The sequence below is a fragment of the Perca fluviatilis genome, chromosome 15 (assembly GCF_010015445.1).
Source record: "Perca fluviatilis chromosome 15, GENO_Pfluv_1.0, whole genome shotgun sequence".
Lineage (NCBI taxonomy): Eukaryota > Metazoa > Chordata > Actinopteri > Perciformes > Percidae > Perca > Perca fluviatilis.
In genome coordinates this window covers 11309958-11328223 of record NC_053126.1, presented here as the reverse complement: position 1 = coordinate 11328223, position 18266 = coordinate 11309958, and the positions used below count along the sequence as shown (strand labels likewise).

The following is an 18266-nucleotide window of genomic DNA, read 5'->3' as shown; positions in this document are numbered from 1 at the left end:
TACAACAATGTACATCGTGAAAAGTGTTTTATTATCAAAGAGCACATTTTGATTACTTGAACTTTATATACAATACAAAAATGCAAAAGAAGAGCTTTTCTTCTTAATGTCACCATTCATGCTTCCACAGTTCCCTCTTTGACTATAGCCATAGCCAGATTCCTGGCCAGAGCAAGTCTCAGGAGCTCCACTTTGGTCTGCTCTATGTCTTCATCCTGAAATGACAAATGCACTCTTATAAGAAGTGTAGAGGATTGTATTTTTTGAACATTAAGGTGGATCCTTTTTTGGGGCTTTTCCCTTTATTATAGTGATAGTGGATAGACAGAAAAGTGGGAGAGAGATGGGGGATGACACGCAGCAAAGGGCCGCAGGTCGGATTTGAACCCGCACCGCTGCAGGATTCAGCCAACATGGGGCGAACGCTCTTACTGGGGGAGCTAGAGGCCGCCCCATTAAGGCGGATCCTTGTATCGCAGCTGTAGAAGAAATGCACAACAGCAGGGTTTGAGTCTGTGGGCCCTATTTTAACGATCTAAGCCCACGGCGCAGGTGTGCTCAAACTTTTCCTAGTTGGACAGCGGAAAAAAGGGTCCGTGCACCGGGCGCATGGTTCAAAAGGGTTGTCCTTAGTGTCTTCATTAATTCATAGGTGTGTTTTGGGCAACAGTGTCAACTTCAGTGAGTGTCAACTTCCATTCCCTTTAAAAGCCAGGCGCGTTTGTACCTTGGCGCATTGCTATTATGATGGCGGCTTTGCACCGTAATATTTTTATTTGTAATCTTTTGCATGTTTGTGTGCTGCTGCGCTTCCCTGTGTGTGTGTAACAAGCATAGTGTGCACGCTGTGCATAAACCTAGGCGCATTTTACTAATGAGCTGTTAAAATAACAATGAAATGCTGCGCTATTGACTTTAGACCAGGTTTTTGTTGTCAATGGCACGATCACTTCCCGCTGCCTCAAGATAGCAATACGCCAAGAATTCACCTGAACAATCCTCCCTTGTAAGGCCAGCACGCCCATGGGCGCACAGATGGGTGCAGGTGCATTTGCTATTTAAACAACGTGGGTGCTGGACGGTCTTAAAATAGCAAAGACTCTCCTCTGGCTGTGCACCGCACCGGGTGCAAGACAGGGCCCTGTGTATTACAAGCCAAGCGATGCATCAGGGTTTAATTGTTCTCTACAAGTGGAAAAGACTTGCCTGCTTTTACATACCTTCATTTGGACAGTAGCACCAAATTTACTACACTATCCCAAATTACACTGGGGAACAGAATATTGCACCTATTGCAACAAAAGCGAGTCTCTTATGCAAACGATGAACAGCATCCGAACACCACCACCACCAGGAGGAGATGCGTACCTGCATGGTCCCGTCTGTGCCGGGAGCTGTGGTGTTCAGTGAGGAAGTGAGCTCCTCTAAACAGAACATCAGCTCATGGGTTTGGTCTGCTGAGAAGATCACCTAAAAATTCAACAAACAAAGCCACCTTTAAGTTAAAACAGTCCACATAACAACTTCTTTGTGAGCATTGAAGTTCCTTTTTTTGTTCATTCTTTCGGTGTCTCCATATCAAACATAAGTATACTTTTATGAAATTAATTTAGACACATATATGCAAAAGAAAAGCATGATCCAATCTGAGATTTAGTCTTGAGACTAGTAATTGGAAATGCATGATCATGATTAGACTTGTTAAACTTGCTACAGTTCAAGTGTGGTGCTATTTTGAGCCTTGTTAGTGGTATAAAATAGCGATTTTTTCTAAAACATCATTACAATTAGATCAGTTACTGCTGACATTACTATGTATACATATATGTGCACCCACAACAATAGGCACCCCAAATATTATAAAAATGTAATTTACTCCAGAACTATCTTAGTTATTGTTCTACACCTTAGGAGTGCCCAGTCCCTGAGTGTATGCAGCAAACCTGCATACACTCTCCTTGATTAAGCTGGTGAGCAGCTGATCTACCTTCTAAGCTTATGTCAAATGATAAAGTAGCAAGACTACAACTACAACATTACACTGAAATTAAGGATTAAGCCGACACAAACGTTGTAATTTTGGGAACATAGGCTAGGGAAATGGGAGAAAGGCAGCCTTTTCACAATCAATTTGTCCGAAGAAAATACAAATACATCTTAAACAGATCATCATTCACAGTATAGTAGCACAGTGTGCACTGTGACTGACCTCTTTCTGCTCCAGCAGCGGCAGGGCGTCGGTCAGCAGAGTCATCCAGAAGCTTCGGGGAGCGATCTTGGCCGTAATGAGGGAGAGGAGCAGCTTGGCCGCCTCACTGAAGTGTTTCTCTTCGTACAGCTTGTGGAACTCACGGTACTTCACTAGGAATGAAAAGAGAGCAAAGTTTTCAGACTACAACACTGGCTCATGCCAATACTTTGAACACTACCAAGCGAATGCTCACATAGATGTTATCACACAGTAATATAGTGCAATTTGATAACTTTGTATGGGGTTACCTTTCATGTGCATGAATTGTTAACTCTTATTTACTAACTAACCTGTTTTTATTAAAATGGTTGGTTTTTTTTGTCTTTGCTCCTCCTTTAAAGAAAAGCCATTCTTTAAATGTGCTGTACTTCTTTCTTAAGAAGGTTTTTATGAATGGTTCATCTTTTTTTCACTGATATTCCAGTATATCACGCTGTTGCATTACAGTTTTTTTCGATTGCTAAACGACAGTGGGCACAACTGGAGTCACAAAACTCGAACCACAGTCTGCACAGCAGCAGTTCATGTGGACCAAACTCTAGTTCGTTTTTCATCGCTTGAACACAGTTTTCTAAACTCTACACACTTATCCCATGACTTTAACCACAACCTGCACAACACTGTGGATTTACAGCACTTTGTTCAAATGCTAACACACTGCTGTCAAAACTGTTAACCACACATTCAAAACAGAATAGATTCCAGTCTGGTGCCTATCAAACACTGCTGATTGGAATTTTAGCTGAAAGCCTAAGCAGGTGTCTTGTTTTAGACTAGTTAGTGAACATATACAGTATTTATATAGAGAAAGCTCAGAAAGCCTTTTTTTGTATACAAACAACAAATAAGAATGAAACAATTATACACTGTACCGTTTGAGAGAAACAGGTAAAAGAGCAAAGATACCAATATATCCAGGTAAGATGTCTGAGGTTATGTACACAGCTATAAAAAAAGTGAAAAACACTATATCTTTACAATAGTTTTTCAGAAAATAATGGAGGTGAAAGCAATGGAAACACCACATAGAGATGTTGCAGACATCCAATGTAATGAAGAAAACTTGCCACATGATGCTGGAAAGAGGCAGGATTACAGTAGTCGCACTATTCTTTGTTACTGTTATGTACCTTTAGTTTTTTCCAGTAATTCCATAAACGACTAGAGACTACATACTATATTGAAGCAAACTGCTGCTTTTCATTCCTTCTTGTTTACCTTACGTAAAATTAGTAGAGTAATGTGAAGTCACTCAAATTGTTCAAACTGTAAAGATGAAAAGTTTTCTATATTGGTGTTTGATGCTAGTGTTTTTACTCTCAGTGTGTTCTGAGTGACAGTGTGTGTTATCTCAGTGAGGCTTGTTCATAGTGTTTGGCTGCACTGAGCCTGTTTTGAGACATGTGTTAAGAGTTGTGTTGCTTTGAATGAGTTTTGCAGGTGATGTGAACTGTTAAGTTCAGGTGACTGTTGGTAATGCAGACTGTAGTTTGAGTTTTTCCCATGGGGTTTTCAGTTGTGCCCACTGTCGTTTAGCAATCGAAAACAACTGTAAGCAGTATTTATATCTCGGTGCACACGTGTCTCTGTGTCGGAGTCTCATGGGACTGCCTAAAAGAGACTATAAGGAAAACTGTTGTGTTGTGTTGTGTTGTGTTGTGTTGTGTTGGTGTGGGTGTGTGTGTGTGTGTGTGTGTGTGTGTTCCTTGTTCATACCAAGGAAAGTGAGCCTGTCGCTGAGCAGCATTGCTGGACCCAAGTTGTCTATCAGGTCCAAATCAGAGAAGGTCCCTCTGGCACAGTAATCCTGTAGAAACCTGTCACAAACACAAGCTGCAATTTAAAATCACAAACCACGTGTAATTTTTCAAGCTACTTTTGTTCTGTTGTGTAAAAGGCCTCCCCAGAATACAATACTGTATATCAAATGGTCAGATCTGACAAATATAAAGTGATGAGCTTTTTGTTGTCTTTAGGGGTGTTCAACTAAGACCGTAACATCTCACAAGAGAAGGATACAAGAGTGTGGCCTTGTTTAATATTACAGAATCAAGTTCAAGACCTTTATTTGTTCCAGAGGGGCAACTGGTTCTGTCGTGGTAGCAAAAAAATAAATAAATAAATAAATACATAACTACACATAATAAGAAAGACGTTTAAAAAGGCCTTTTTCATAGCACAGACCGTGTTGGGAAACATCTTTAAGAATAAGTGTGCAGTTAAGGGAACTAACCTCTCTGAAATGAGGGTGGCAAAGGCAGCATCTTTGGCCCTGATGCTCCAGGAGAGAGCGGAGCCCAGTCTGTTGTTCCTCAGGGCCCGCATAGCCATGATCTTACAGATACTCCGCACTGGATGAGGAAAAGAAATTAAAGGTTTAAGTCCCTACCGCATTGGAAAAACACATGACTATGTGTTTGTCTAAGACAGGTGGATACAAGAGAAAGAATGTGCTACCTTGCTCCGACATTTGCCTCTGCTCACAGATCCTGAGCACCTTGAGGGCTTTGCGCTCCGTGTCTAAAGGTACACGCTCAATCTGCAGCTCCAGATAGACATGGCCAAACTCTGGGCAGTTGTCAAAGTAGTCCACGGCCAACTGCCACAGACTAAACACACACAAACGAAAACATCCTATAAGATGAGGCATTTGTAGAAGCAAACTAAAATATTGTGATGTTGCTGTCTCCTGTTTAAACTGAGCTGACACCTTCTAGGGCACTGACTTAATAAACAGAGTAAATTACAGAGTAATAGAGTAATCATAAAAATATAAATAATAAAAATGTCATAATTTGCCGATCCAAAGCCACGTGTTTCAATACTTTGTGTAAATCTAAACCTTCAAATGAACACAGCAATTAAATACACTTGTTAACAGGATCCCCAAACAATACGGATAATTAGCATACTTAGATAATCATACCTGTGATGAGTGAAGAGACCAGAAGCATATTCTAACAGCAGAAACTCTCTCAAGTTGGAGCCAAAGCTACACACACACACACACACACACACACACACACACACACACACACACACACACACACACACACACACACACACACACACACACACACACACACACACACACACACAGTAAATATTAGATGAATAAAGTGTGTAATCTTGTTATCTCCAGATTATAAATGTATAAACGAGTCCTTACTGTAGATTGTGAGACTGGAGGAGTTTGCAATGATCCAACAGATCTGTCAAATGGGCCACAAACCACCAGTTGTTGAGAGCAATGCTGAAGAGACACACGGTGGAGAAATTCGGAAAGAGTTTATAGACTGGAGGCATAAACATCCATGTGGCTTGTATGTACTGTATATATGCATTTATAGATCAATGTAATTCTGCATGTTACCTGCAGTCCTTGATGACCTGATGGATGTCAAACTCAAAGGCAGCCAGTAAGATGCTGTCCAGGGGCTCTGGGACACTCCTTAAGTCCAGAAACATCGTCATGCAAGACTGCCCCACACACACACACACACACACACACACACACACACACACACACACACACACACACACACACACACACACACACACACACACACACACACACACACACACACACACACACACACACACACACACACACACACACACACACACACACACACACACACACACAAAGTAAATAACAGGAACATGGTAGCAGTGTACATGAATGCTGAGTGGTGCAGCAGCAGTTAGTGTAGTGTACCTGTGCATAGTAGTGTAACTCAGTGGGTTTAACGGTGGGGTGGCAGAAGAGCAGTCTAGTGACCAGGAAGTGGTACCAGGTGCTCAGTAGCTCCTTGTGCTCCAGCAAAGTGTCTTCATCCCCAACTAGGATCTAAAATTACACGAAAAAGGGTGGGAAAAGGTGTTGGATTAATGTGACTAATGTCATGATTTAAAGTCTTAAACTAGACTTCTCAATGAATCTACAGTATCTTTTTTTTTTTATTTGACATATTGTGTACATTCTGTACAGTGGATGGACAGCAGCTAGGGCTTCTGAGGCCACTGACCTTGCAGATGATCTCCAGATGTTGGTTGCTGGCAAATGAGTTGTCCTGCAGGCAGCGGTCCACCTCCTCATGCCAGTGTCTCCACTTCACATCAAACTCTGTCAGCGTCTGGGTGCCACCAGGCTGAGGATTATCATAGAAAGTTAAAAAGGTGAAAGCCTCCATTGGTTGGTTCATGAGCGGATGTACTGTATATTTAAATTGAATTGCGCATTATGGACATAAATAGTATGTTTGTATAATATCTGAGGAGCAAGGGAGGAGTGCTAGTCAGGAACTTGTGTGTCGGGAAGGTTGAACAACTTCTGTGTAAACACCTTCTGGCTGTCAACAATATAAAATATCATGCAAATACCATATTACCAAGGCAGACTAAAGCTACACAATGAGATAAACCACTGAAAGATAATTTTACATTGTAGAAGGGCATCTTGCTGAGAAGAGTGTCCATCAGCTTATACATGTTCCTGGCAGCAGGCTGTAGGGTGGCCTGCTTCACCAGCATCTGTCTGGCTTCTTCAAACCTGCCCTGCAGCACATAACTCACCACCTGCACAGTCCAGACACAAAACATGCGAGAATAAAACATATAGCTTAAATAGTTTCAAAGACATAACGTGTGTGTGTTGCACCTACCACATCCCAGTAGTCGTGGTGCTCGGCAGGACTCTCGCTCTGCAGCACTTCTCTGGCCTTCTCATCCACATCACCCTTGTGTAACCTGACCCAGTCTAGGAGGTGGAGCAACAGGGGACCCGCTGAACGAACACACACACACACACACACACACACACACACACACACACACACACACACACACACACACACACACACACACACACACACACACACACACACACACACACACACACACACACACACACACACACACACACACACACACACACACACACACACACACACACACACACGTTTGGGTGTTTTGATAGCCTCCACATCTTTAATAATAATTATAAAATGTATTCAAAGATACAAAAGAGAGATTAACTATAAACAAAAAAGTCAAACTCTAACCAGGAGCAGCATCGATGAACAGCACTTCACACAGATTCCAGATAAGTTCTATAGCCAACAGAATGGACACCTGTAACACCAAAACAGAGGCTGAGGATGGGACCGTGTCAATGATTGCATAGCTCTAGGCAATAATTCAGTTCAGGAACTAATACACAGATGGCATCTGTATATGTATTAGTCTACTTTTAATATAAGGATGTAATGTCTCTGCATGTTGTGGCACTGATAGACATACAGTAGAAGTACATACCTGATTTCCATATTGCGTGGCCACTTCTGCAACTTTTGTAGAAACTGCAAAAAAGAGATAAATGCAAACTTTATTATCTTCAAGTAATCACACTGAAACTAAAATATTAAAATTTCAAAATTCTGACCTGCAACTTGCTGAAGCTCCTCCATACAGGCTCTTATCACAGATCTATAGTTTTTACTAATGCTGACAAATCTAAGGAGCAAGACAAAGACAAATCATGATATGCAACCATTTCTGCAGATGCTTCATCTGCCCTTTTGTCACTGAAAAAGGAATACAGTAACACGTGCACAGGAAGAGAGCCATCAGATGGCCTTACTGGGTTTTCTTGTTCTTGCTGGGGAGGTCCTCTCTAATTGTCTGCAGGCCAACAAAGATGTGATGTGACTCATTGAAGAGTTTGCGTAAAATGGGGGAATATATGTCCTCATCTTTTCTGACCTCATGGATGAAGGAGCAGCTTGATCCTTTAGCACCTGAAGATACAGGTCAGAAGGTGATAACAGAGTGACATTAGGTAAGAGAGAGACAGCAGGAGTGTGAAAACACAGAGAGGGGCTTGTGTCGACATCTACACATACTTGATGCCATGTAAAGGGTCTCATAGGCAAGGATATCACCTGGACCCCATGCAAATCCCAAATGCTTCCCATCACTGGCTGCAGGAATATTCTGCATTTAAAGAAGAGAGACAGGGTCATTAAAATGAAATCATCCACTAAAACAGCTGATGGAAAGATTGAAATTAAATATAGACTCAAATTGTCTTTTGTTTTCTTTTTAACATGAAGTAGCTCTCTTTTTCCAATGAGACATTGCAACTTCATTGAGAATTTAATAGACTTGTCGAACATTATTTATTACTTTATTGTTTTGCAGTCAAGCCAAATTTTCAACGTTTCATTATCTTAAATTGTACTTACACTCTGCCCATAACCAAAATACTACTAACCTTAATTTAATTAGCCAGCGATTTAGTTAAGAATACTTTCTAACGGTATTTGTTTATAATTGTAACGTTATCTATTAAGTTCTTAGTACTTTTAAAATGTTTTAAGACGTATGTGTTTCTATTATTAAACTTGTGTGTAACACACGTTATGAGACTTTCTGTGTTCACATCATAATTCAATTTAGCTAACGTTAGATTAGACAGTTAGCTTGTTAGCAATGCTATTCCGAGGGAGTAAAGAGAGAAAACTAAACTACAGCAGTTACTTACGGTGATTGCCGGCTCAACGTCTAACTCCTCCATCAGGGAACAATATTATCGAAGCAATAACGTATAAATGACTACTGAACTATTCAGTTATAAACACTCCACGCCATGAACTACAGGTGCAGTGCTGCTTACGCGCCTCAGTCGATTCGAAAGCCCTGGCGCAGGTGTGATGACGTCACGGAAGGGCTGGCCTTCCTCCTGCCTGTGCTTCTATCTGTTGTTTGGCAGGTCATGTGGTTTTTATTTACAGATAGATAACAACAAATTACACAATTAATAAATCTGTTAATAACATATAATCAATACGTCTTAAGCTCTGAGGAACTGGGTTCAGATACAATATAGGGAACCAATGATTTCTCAAAATATGTTCTTTATATAATCCACACACAAACACACATATTTCCACTAGATTATGTAAAGAATCAGTGTTTTTGATTTGATGTATGCAAATACACAGTTTATTTATATTTAAATATTCAAATAATACAGCGTTAGTGCATCTTCATCATCAGACAGAAAAACAAGATGGCCGCAGGGATTCAAGTTACAAGTTACAAAACAATAGAAGAAAAAGATGGGGGGAAAGTGCAAACACAACATTCCCAGTATGTGTAATGTCCAGTATAATGATGATGACGACTGAACCATGCAACACTGGGTGCGTTTTGTATAATCGGATAACTGAACATACAAACGTAAAAAAACAAACAAAAGGAAAAACACCGCTGTGCGCGTGCATTTGATGCTGAGTGCCCCCTGTAGCCTGTAACGCGCAATGAGACTCTCCCGCCCATGACCAGACTCATCCTCGTGATTGCCTGTAGCCATTCACAGCCCGGTGCTGTGGACGCGCAATGGCGCGTGGCCGCGCACGTTCGGTTCGAATCATTTAAATGGGCACGAGCACGTGCGCGCACCCGTATTCTTTGTGTGGCAGCATAGAGAAGCGCCAAAAGAGTGACCATGGCTGATGAAAAACCAAAGGTGAGTGTCTCCACATTGTGTCAAAATACCAGTTTATTTCACTGGATCTGTGGCAAAAGGGCTCTTAGAGAAAAAAAAAACGGACATTTCCACTTGTTCTGTTTTACCTTGATAAAGTTGAGAGCTAAAATTCAACTACTAGCTATACCCATATGGCTATACCTACTTTGAACAGACCGGAAGGTTTGTGAACGCGCATCCACAGGCGCGCAGATCGCTTTCTGTTTGATTACACACAGCCAACCAGCTGGTGTCATCCTCAGTGCATGCCTCAATTCATCAACCAGTATGTGCGCGCGAGAGAGAGAGAGAGAGAGAGAGAGAGATAAAAAAAAAGAGAGAGAGAGAGAGAGAGAGATAGATGGTGTGATGATGTTGTGATGTTAGTAGCTCATATGAGTGTTCATTTGTGGGAGAAAGTTTTACACAGTGGTTTACCACTAATGTGGTATGCCACTGAAATTGCAGTGGGCAACTTCTTATCTCGATATTTATCTTATATCCGGATGTCAGTGGTAAAATGTAACTTCCTTTTCTCAGGTAGACCAACTTAACTTGACTTCCATTTTATGCAAATTTCTACTTCACTACATCTCCGAGGGAAATAGTGTATTTTTTTTAATTCACTACATTTGTTTGATAACACTAACATATACATGATTATACTTTATGGATTTAGCTACCCAGCAGTATAATGAGCTCCACCTTTACCAACTGTAACATTAAAGTGATGGACACATTAATGCATCAATAATAATCCAGTGATATAATATAAATATATTTAGATGCTAATAGGCTACTTTTGTACTAGTTAGTATTTTTACGCTGTAGTATTACTACTACTCAAATAAAAGATCTGAATACCTCTTTTTCAACAATGCTGCCTGTCTGGCCAAAATATATTTTATGAAAATTAATTTACTAAAGAGGTAGGCTACTAAAGGGATGTCTGCCTTGGTAGAAAGTCTATAGCAAACTCAAATCTCTATTGTCTCACAGTACATATTCATACTGCCCTAATTTCCTTAATGGCATGTTGGAGGTAGAGTTCACCCACTCTAAAGTAAGCACCTGTTATCTGTAGTTCTTCATTTAACAAGTTAACTATGGATGCTTCATCTTTTATTATTAATCAATTACTCATCTTTAAAAGGTCAAAATTAATGACAGTTGCCCATCATGAGTTAGGCTAAAAGAGTCCAAACTGATGGTCTCAAAGGCGCTGACACACCAACCCGATTATCGGCCGTCGGACAGTCTGGTGAGGTCAGTGACTCGAGTCTGTTCCGTGTGTTCCGTGCCGTCGTCAGTCGGAGGAGCCGTCGGCCTTCATTTGGGCAGATTTGACTTGTTGAATTGGAAGGCGGGCAGTCGGACTCAATGGCCAATCTGATTGGTGGAGTGCTGTTAGAGAAATTTTGATTTACATACTTCCTCTCTTGTTATTATTAAACTGTTTGCATAGAATAATATTATACTGAATACTCTAAACAAGATAACATGGAGCCATTGCTTGTCCTTGACTAAGCACGGTATGTTCCTGAGGGCATGCCCTCCCAGACCAGATAGGGGAGACGTCATCGACTCTGACAAGATAACAATAGACGACATCTACTCCGTATTAGAGATGCACCGATTACAATTTTATAGGCCGATTCCGATTTTTCATTGAGTTTGACCAGCCGATACCGATTTTAGCCGATTCCGATTTCATTTTTTCTAACCACATTACAGCACACACAAATATTTATTTTCTATCTTTTCTTTAATAGAACATTTTACATTTTGCATAGAACATTTTTTGAACAGATAATCAATCGCTATAAAATAGAACTATATAAATTACTCCTGGTGTGGGAAATTCACACACATCTAAAGTGCAATATTGCAGAAGGAAATTCACATCCAATATCCAACTAAACAAATGTGATATATTTAGCAAACTAAACATGTATGTATGAAAACAGGGAAAACAGGTAATGGCAATAAAATAATATATTAATAACAAATAAAAATAAAATAAATATAGCCTTGCAGTATAAAGATATTTCTCAAAACACACACACAGGCCTGTTTGAACGTCAACAGTAACTTTACCTGAAAACAGCGTGTAGTTCCTTTATTAGCAAGTTTGCTTTATGTGTCATTGTGCATAAATATGAACACTACCGTTGCTGTCAACAGGCTTATCTGCTAACGTTAGCTACCGACGGTTACCTTGGAACAATCCAGCAAATAGACGGTACCCTAGAGTACCGCAGATGATTTAACGGAAGATTACTACGTTTTTAATGTTGGTTTTGAGCAGTATGCATCCCCTCTAACCTGAAAAGAGTTTTAAACAGTAACGTTAATACAGCGTGTCGGAGGAATACAGCGTCTCCTGCAGCGGGGCGTCAGATGCAGAGGGACCACAGCGTTCGCTAACGTTAGCTTCTTGTCTCATCTGGGGTCTGATAAACAGTAAATTCATCAAAGTCAGTGTGCCCAACGCTATTTTCCAATAAACTGTAGGCCTAGCTGTCATTTTTCACGGGACCCGCGTGAGTGCAGTTTTCATGTTCCAGTTTTTCAGCCTCAGAGGGGAGAGAGAGAGAGAGAGAGAGCGGCTGACAGTTCGCCTGAGATCAGTAGAGCAGACGGCTCTGCAGAGCCGTGTATAATTACGACTTTATGACATTTCATAAACAGCTGATTGAGCGGCAGTGCGCCGTTGCTACATGCATATAGTGGAAACCCTGCATGTGCACATGTGATGCTGAGCGATGTAAATCATGTGGCGCCCAAGTGCATTTGACCGGCATAAATGTCTGACCGGCAGGTTGCTGGTCATGGCCGATGACATGGAAATCAGCCAATTCCGGTCACTAGCCGGTCAATCCGTGCATCTCTACTCTGTATCATGATTTATCACATTTTCACTTGTTATTATAAAAAGCAGCTGTAGAGAGCTTTACGGTTAGGTCACTTCTGTATTCATGCTGTGAGTACTGTAACTGCCTCCTTGTTGGGTTCTCAAGTAAAATTAATTTTAATATATCTTCAGTGGTCTCTGTCTATTATTTGATAATGTAAATTATTCTAAGTGCGAACCCGAAAATGACGAGCGGGATGAGCGTGACGAACGCCTCTCAAAAGCTGACGAAAATCTTTTAAACTGACCTTTGTCGATCTGAAATGAAGACAGATTCAGCAACTGCACGGCCTATTTCTCGCTTAAAATGTTTTCAGAAACACGTTTCGGTGAACTATTTTCGTAAAATATGACGAGCTGCCATTATGGTCTGGCTTTGAAGAGAAGCCAGACCCACGAGACGCGTTCATTCAATCAGCTGCCAGTTTTCATTTTTTGGGCGACAATACAGATTAGCGCCGCCTGCTGTAATGGAGACATATTACGTCTCGGGCACACGCAGAACTTGCGCTCAAGTCGGCGTCGCTTCGATGTGTTCCGAGGCACTTTTTTGACCAACTCAGGGAGACCTTTTCTGCCGAAGGTCAGCCGTCAAGTTGGTGTGTCAGAGCCTTATATCGCAGCTCCTGAAAAAACAGAGAGAAATATGCAACTTTTTACATCTGTAGAGCTGTAATCAGGATATTGATTGTTTGTAGTTGATCAAATCTGCATGTTTTTTCTAAATCCAAGCTTGCCTAACCTTTGTTGTTGTTGTTGTTGTTGTTGTTTGTCCAACTGATTAATCAGCTTTGGTTTCCTGCGTGGCTGTGTTAACAGCTTTTTTTCTCTCTGACTTCATCCCTCAGGAAGCAGTCAAGACAGAAAGCAATGAACACATAAACCTGAAGGTAGCAGGTCAGGATGGATCTATAGTGCAGTTCAAGATCAAAAGACACACGCCGCTCATCAAACTCATGAAGGCCTACTGCGATAGACAGGTGGGCATGGCACAATATCAGCAAACAGCAGACAGCTGATTGATTGTGAACATTCAGGATGATGTTATAGGTTTATTTCCTAAACCAATGGTAACAAATAACACAATTACTGCATATGCTGCCATTTGACTATCATTTTCTATAATGTGAAGAGGTCAATGAGTGTTTTCCTGTGTGTACTGCCACTTGGTAATTTAAGATTAATCTATAATTAAGTTATTTCACAGGAATGCACTGGACTTGACTTGAATTTATATGAGCACAGAAGGAGAAGCAGTCAGCAGGTTCCATGTGAAAGCATTTATTCTGTTTTCTCTTCAGAGTAAGATGTAGTTGAGTGGTTTCATGTCTGCATTTGAAAGAAAGCGTACATACAAATTAAAGTCTCACATTCTCTTGAATACAGAAATCTATAAACAACTCTGAATCACATTACTACATCAATACATCCCGACTTAGATAGATAGATCATAATAGTGACAGAAATAAATAGAGAGATAAGACTTTACAATTACTTGGAATATCAAATAAAATGGAATAAACTACTCAGTCAACGCACTCAGGAACAAAGGACAAAGGGAACTTCCTTAATCAAAGTGCAAACAGTGAATCAAATTTAGGACATGTGGTGCAGCACACATGTTGACTTGTCAAAAAAAGCACAGGTTTAACTAATAACATTGACAATGGCTGCCTTCCATTCATGTGTCCCAGTCAGCAATGTCAGTGAGCCAGTATGCACTGGGAACCTTGGAACTGGTACACCTTAATGTATTACAGCTATTATTAAAGTTATTAATTACACTTGAGTTGCTGTGACATGTCAAAATGTCTGCCTTGTAGTCTCTTTCCAACTGTAGACAGTGTGGAGCAAGGCTTAGAAGAGATATGTTGCTAAGTTATGCGGCATTTACATCATATGGAAATTATTATTGGAATTATGTGGTGGTTTAAAGCAGCATCTTTGAAGTATGCACATGTTTAATCTAGTTTGAAGACAAAAAAGACTACCATAAGAGCAATTATTTTCAGCCTTTTCACACTTATCAGTCATGCTTGAAGTGACTTGTAATTTGTGCTTTGGTTTTACAGCGTTCTAAATAGTGCAATGTTAACCCTAAGCAAACAAGTATTGATGTCTTGGCAATTTATAAGTCCAACTTACCTAATGAATTATCTGGTTTTAACTGTTTTTTATTTGACATGAAGACTTTAGTTGACTAAAAATATTGATTTAGTATCTAGATTATTTTCTTGGCTTTCAGAATACCGATTTCCATGAAATGCTCTACTTGCGCTGTATGAGACAGCAAGTAACTATCAATTACACAACCCCATTTTAAAAATAATTAAATTAGGGTGTGTGGCTTATGTAATTAATTTTGTGACATTTAAAAATCAAACTTTTTCTTCCAAAGTATGACTGTAATTTAATGTCCTGGTATGTGTTTTATACTTGTGTATTTCTGACTGTAAAGCACTTTGTAACATTGCTTTGAAATGTGCTACACAAATAAATGTTTTTATATATTGTAAGTAGAAAACATATAGTGTTTACTAATGGTAGTGCTAACCCATCAATTGTTGAGACCCACTCAGCTATATTAAAAAACAAACAAAGAGAAAACTCAGTGGTTTTATGCATTTACCTCATGGAGGCCATCATTGTGAGAGAGTAAACTTGCAGGGGTCCTCAAGTTCATGGAAGAAAACATTTAGAGAAAGTGCTTACTACAATCATTGGAACATGTTGCATTCATGTATCAAGTAGAAGCCACAGCAACTGAAACCATATGAGAATCTTTACTGAAGTCTTCCCCTTACGCTGCTGTTCTCTTGAGCATGTGATTTATTTGTGTGAACTGTCCTCGTTCCCTCTGTTAGGCTCGGAAATGTTCAAGGAGTTGGTGAAAGTCAGCTGATTAGCATTGTCTGTTTTCCAATTTATGAAAATGAATGTGGATAATGAGTCTTTCATTTACATCAAACGTTTTGATTGTCTTTCCAGGGACTGGCAATGCGGCAAATCAGGTTCAGATTTGATGGACAGCCAATAAATGAGACGGACACACCATCACAGGTAAGTTTGAAGCCTTCAGACAATGAATTTGCCTGGAATTTATAGCGGGCTCAAACGTACTTCATGCGCTTCATGTGTCCTCACTTGTGCTAATGGACTTGTGCCACCCTTATCAATTAAAGTATGCATAATCCTTTTTGATGCCCTTTCATGGGGAAGCTCCTTATGTAGCTCTTGATTTTTGGTATTCCCTTTTTTCATTCTACAATGTGAAATACATGATGGAAGCAAAGTAATAAGTATAAGTCAAAATCTGTCCAGTGTCTGACCAAGTCTTGATACATGTAATTGTAGAACATACCGGCACTAACCGATAAAATAAAACACACATTCCTACCACACACAGTGAGCAGTGTGTGGTAGGAATGTCTGTAGGCTGAAACCAAACACACATCTGCGTTATCACAATTAAGGACACGCTAGTCTCGCTTTGTCAGACCTTTCTCCACAGCACTGCAGAGGAGGGTCTGGCTAGTCCACACAGCATTCCGGGATGGGAGAAAAACGTGATCTGGTTAATTGGCATTTCTTTAAACCAATCACAATAGTCTTGGGCGGTGCTAAGCCCCAGACAGAATGACGGTGCCTCTGCAAAATAGCCTCGGGAAGGAACTTGTTTTGGTGGAACGTCTACGTTCAAAAGTTGTTTTAGTCGTGCAACAGATAACTCAGATTGGATGGATAGTCTAGCTAGCTGTCTGGATCTACCCTGCAGAGATCTGAGGAGCAGTTAACCTTAGTAAACCAGAGGTTAGAACGCCAACACAAAGAAAGCGGAAGCTGACGGACATGCGGCCCAAAATGAAGGACATCCGGCCAAATTTCCGGCGGCACCTGAACAATACAGGAAGTGGAACGTCGTCGATATAGACTAAGGACACACTGACGTGGGGAGCATGGAGATGCCTCAGGCTGTCGGAACACAACAAACTATGTTTTACATTCCATGTTGTCGAACTTGTGTTGAATATGACACTTTAAACAGATGCCAATATACTTGCTGAAATGAATGGCTGGAGTAGACACAACTGACTGAGCACACTGTGGTCATCAAAGCCAAAAACAATTTCAGTTTCATTTTGGCTGCAATATGTGCTATTTTGTCTATGCAAACAACACATTTGAATTTGAGTAAAGCATATATTCTCAGCCTTGGAGCTCACAACATGTAACTGCAACATCTTGACAGGGATTGGCTTTTTCCTGGCTCTCTCTCCCCCCCCCCCTCTCTTACAATACATCTCTCACTTTACACTTTGCCAATTTGTCTTATAAATAAATTCACAATAAATAAATACACATGATACAGCCCAACTGTATGAAATGTAGCAAAGAGATTGCACAGAATGTCAGGCTTATCAAAGTCATGTGCCACATACCTATATAACTTTTTTTCTCTTCACAGTTGGAAATGGAAGATGAAGATACAATTGATGTGTTTCAACAACAGACAGGAGGCCTCATATAATCAACATGCTTCACCATTTTCCTCCCTAACATAACCAACCATCCGGGCCTGTGATTCACAGCGGCTGCTTCTTTGCAACTTTTCCTATTGTCTCAACAAAATTCCATGCAGAAGAAGTTTATCTGCTTCACACAACTGCTGTATAGTATTTGAATTATTGCCCTTGTTACTTTTCTGTTTTTGTATATAAACCACACAAAGGTTTTGTTTGTTCATGCTGTATTGTGGTAAATGTTAAGGACTTATTCTGCAAGGTTGCAGACATATAGGACTGTTGATAGAGTAAGAATTAATAAACCTGACTTTTTTCTGGTCAAATGTTGTTGGTCTGGGCTTGGTTAGTGTCCAGAAAATCTGTTCTTAAACTGTACTATTTTGGGACTGGCAATCACTTAGGGAACAGTATACACAGTTTGGGATTAGGGCTTTGGTTTCTGTTATCTTCAGAAAAAAATATTTGATTTTATAAATTTTTATATAGTAGTGAATGTATAGAGAAATGTTTGATCAATCATTTGACTAGGCCATGCTTCACATTTTGGGAAGCCTGAAGAGATCTGTCAGTTAAATAAACATCTGTTTAAAAAAAAAAAGAGAAGCTATTGTCTTTTTCCAAACTTCCATTACTTTTGTCTGGCTTTTTAGTGTGATTGTTTGACCCTCTCTCCCCTCCTCAGAAATACAACCAACTCAAAATACATTTGTAGAACTTTGACAAGACCACAAGTCCAGATAGTAATTTTGTTGCCTAAATTTTAAGAATGAAGGTTAGACCAGTGATTCTCAAAGTGGGGGTCTGTGAAAAGGTTTCAGATTCATTCATTTAAATTGTCGTGATATAGAAAATTAGTATTCATTTATTTTTTTTACAAAAAAGCTTCATAGTTCAACAAATAATATGAATATAATAGTTCATAGATTACGTTCTAATCTAACAAATCTATAACTCTTAGAATTTGCAAATATGTTTAGTACATGTCTACTAAATTTATCCTGTGTTGATTTTTCACATAACTAAGTCTATAGAATTGTAAAAAATAGG

At 40.0% G+C, this 18266-nt stretch overlaps 2 protein-coding genes across 2 annotated transcripts; one reads left to right on the top strand and one right to left on the bottom strand.

Moving 5' to 3' along the window:
* Positions 1–10: 10 nt before the first annotated feature.
* nup85 (nucleoporin 85) lies at positions 11–8975 on the bottom strand. The gene is made up of 19 exons (XM_039823756.1): positions 8796–8975; positions 8155–8245; positions 7893–8049; positions 7695–7765; positions 7568–7611; positions 7315–7384; positions 6916–7037; positions 6695–6829; positions 6280–6402; positions 5970–6101; positions 5625–5731; positions 5421–5504; positions 5178–5243; positions 4709–4860; positions 4485–4602; positions 3968–4068; positions 2210–2361; positions 1369–1470; positions 11–215 (listed from the first exon to the last, which is right to left on the bottom strand). The coding sequence occupies exons 1-19, from the start codon at positions 8826–8828 to the stop codon at positions 117–119; spliced, it is 1959 nt and encodes a 652-aa protein (XP_039679690.1). The 5' UTR covers positions 8829–8975; the 3' UTR covers positions 11–116.
* Positions 8976–9673: 698 nt separating this feature from the next.
* Positions 9674–17546, top strand: LOC120573874 (small ubiquitin-related modifier 2-like). The gene is made up of 4 exons (XM_039823762.1): positions 9674–9782; positions 13545–13676; positions 15685–15756; positions 17162–17546. Exons 1-4 carry the CDS (start codon positions 9762–9764, stop codon positions 17222–17224), a joined length of 288 nt encoding a protein of 95 aa, XP_039679696.1. The 5' UTR covers positions 9674–9761; the 3' UTR covers positions 17225–17546.
* Positions 17547–18266: the final 720 nt, after the last annotated feature.

What these genes read in the sequence shown, in the direction of transcription:
- nup85 (XM_039823756.1), bottom strand. Translation starts at nt 8,828, where the DNA reads ATGGAGGAGTTAGACGTTGAGCCGGCAATCACC. An exon ending in AGCAAGAACAAGAAAACCCA is followed by an intron (nt 7,766 to 7,892) that starts GTAAGGCCATCT and finishes CTTGCTCCTTAG; the next exon opens with ATTTGTCAGCATTAGTAAAA. An exon ending in CTCCAGTCTCACAATCTACA is followed by an intron (nt 5,244 to 5,420) that starts GTAAGGACTCGT and finishes GTGTGTGTGTAG; the next exon opens with CTTTGGCTCCAACTTGAGAG.
- LOC120573874 (XM_039823762.1), top strand. Translation starts at nt 9,762, where the DNA reads ATGGCTGATGAAAAACCAAAG. An exon ending in AGGCCTACTGCGATAGACAG is followed by an intron (nt 13,677 to 15,684) that starts GTGGGCATGGCA and finishes TTGTCTTTCCAG; the next exon opens with GGACTGGCAATGCGGCAAAT. An exon ending in AGACGGACACACCATCACAG is followed by an intron (nt 15,757 to 17,161) that starts GTAAGTTTGAAG and finishes TTCTCTTCACAG; the next exon opens with TTGGAAATGGAAGATGAAGA.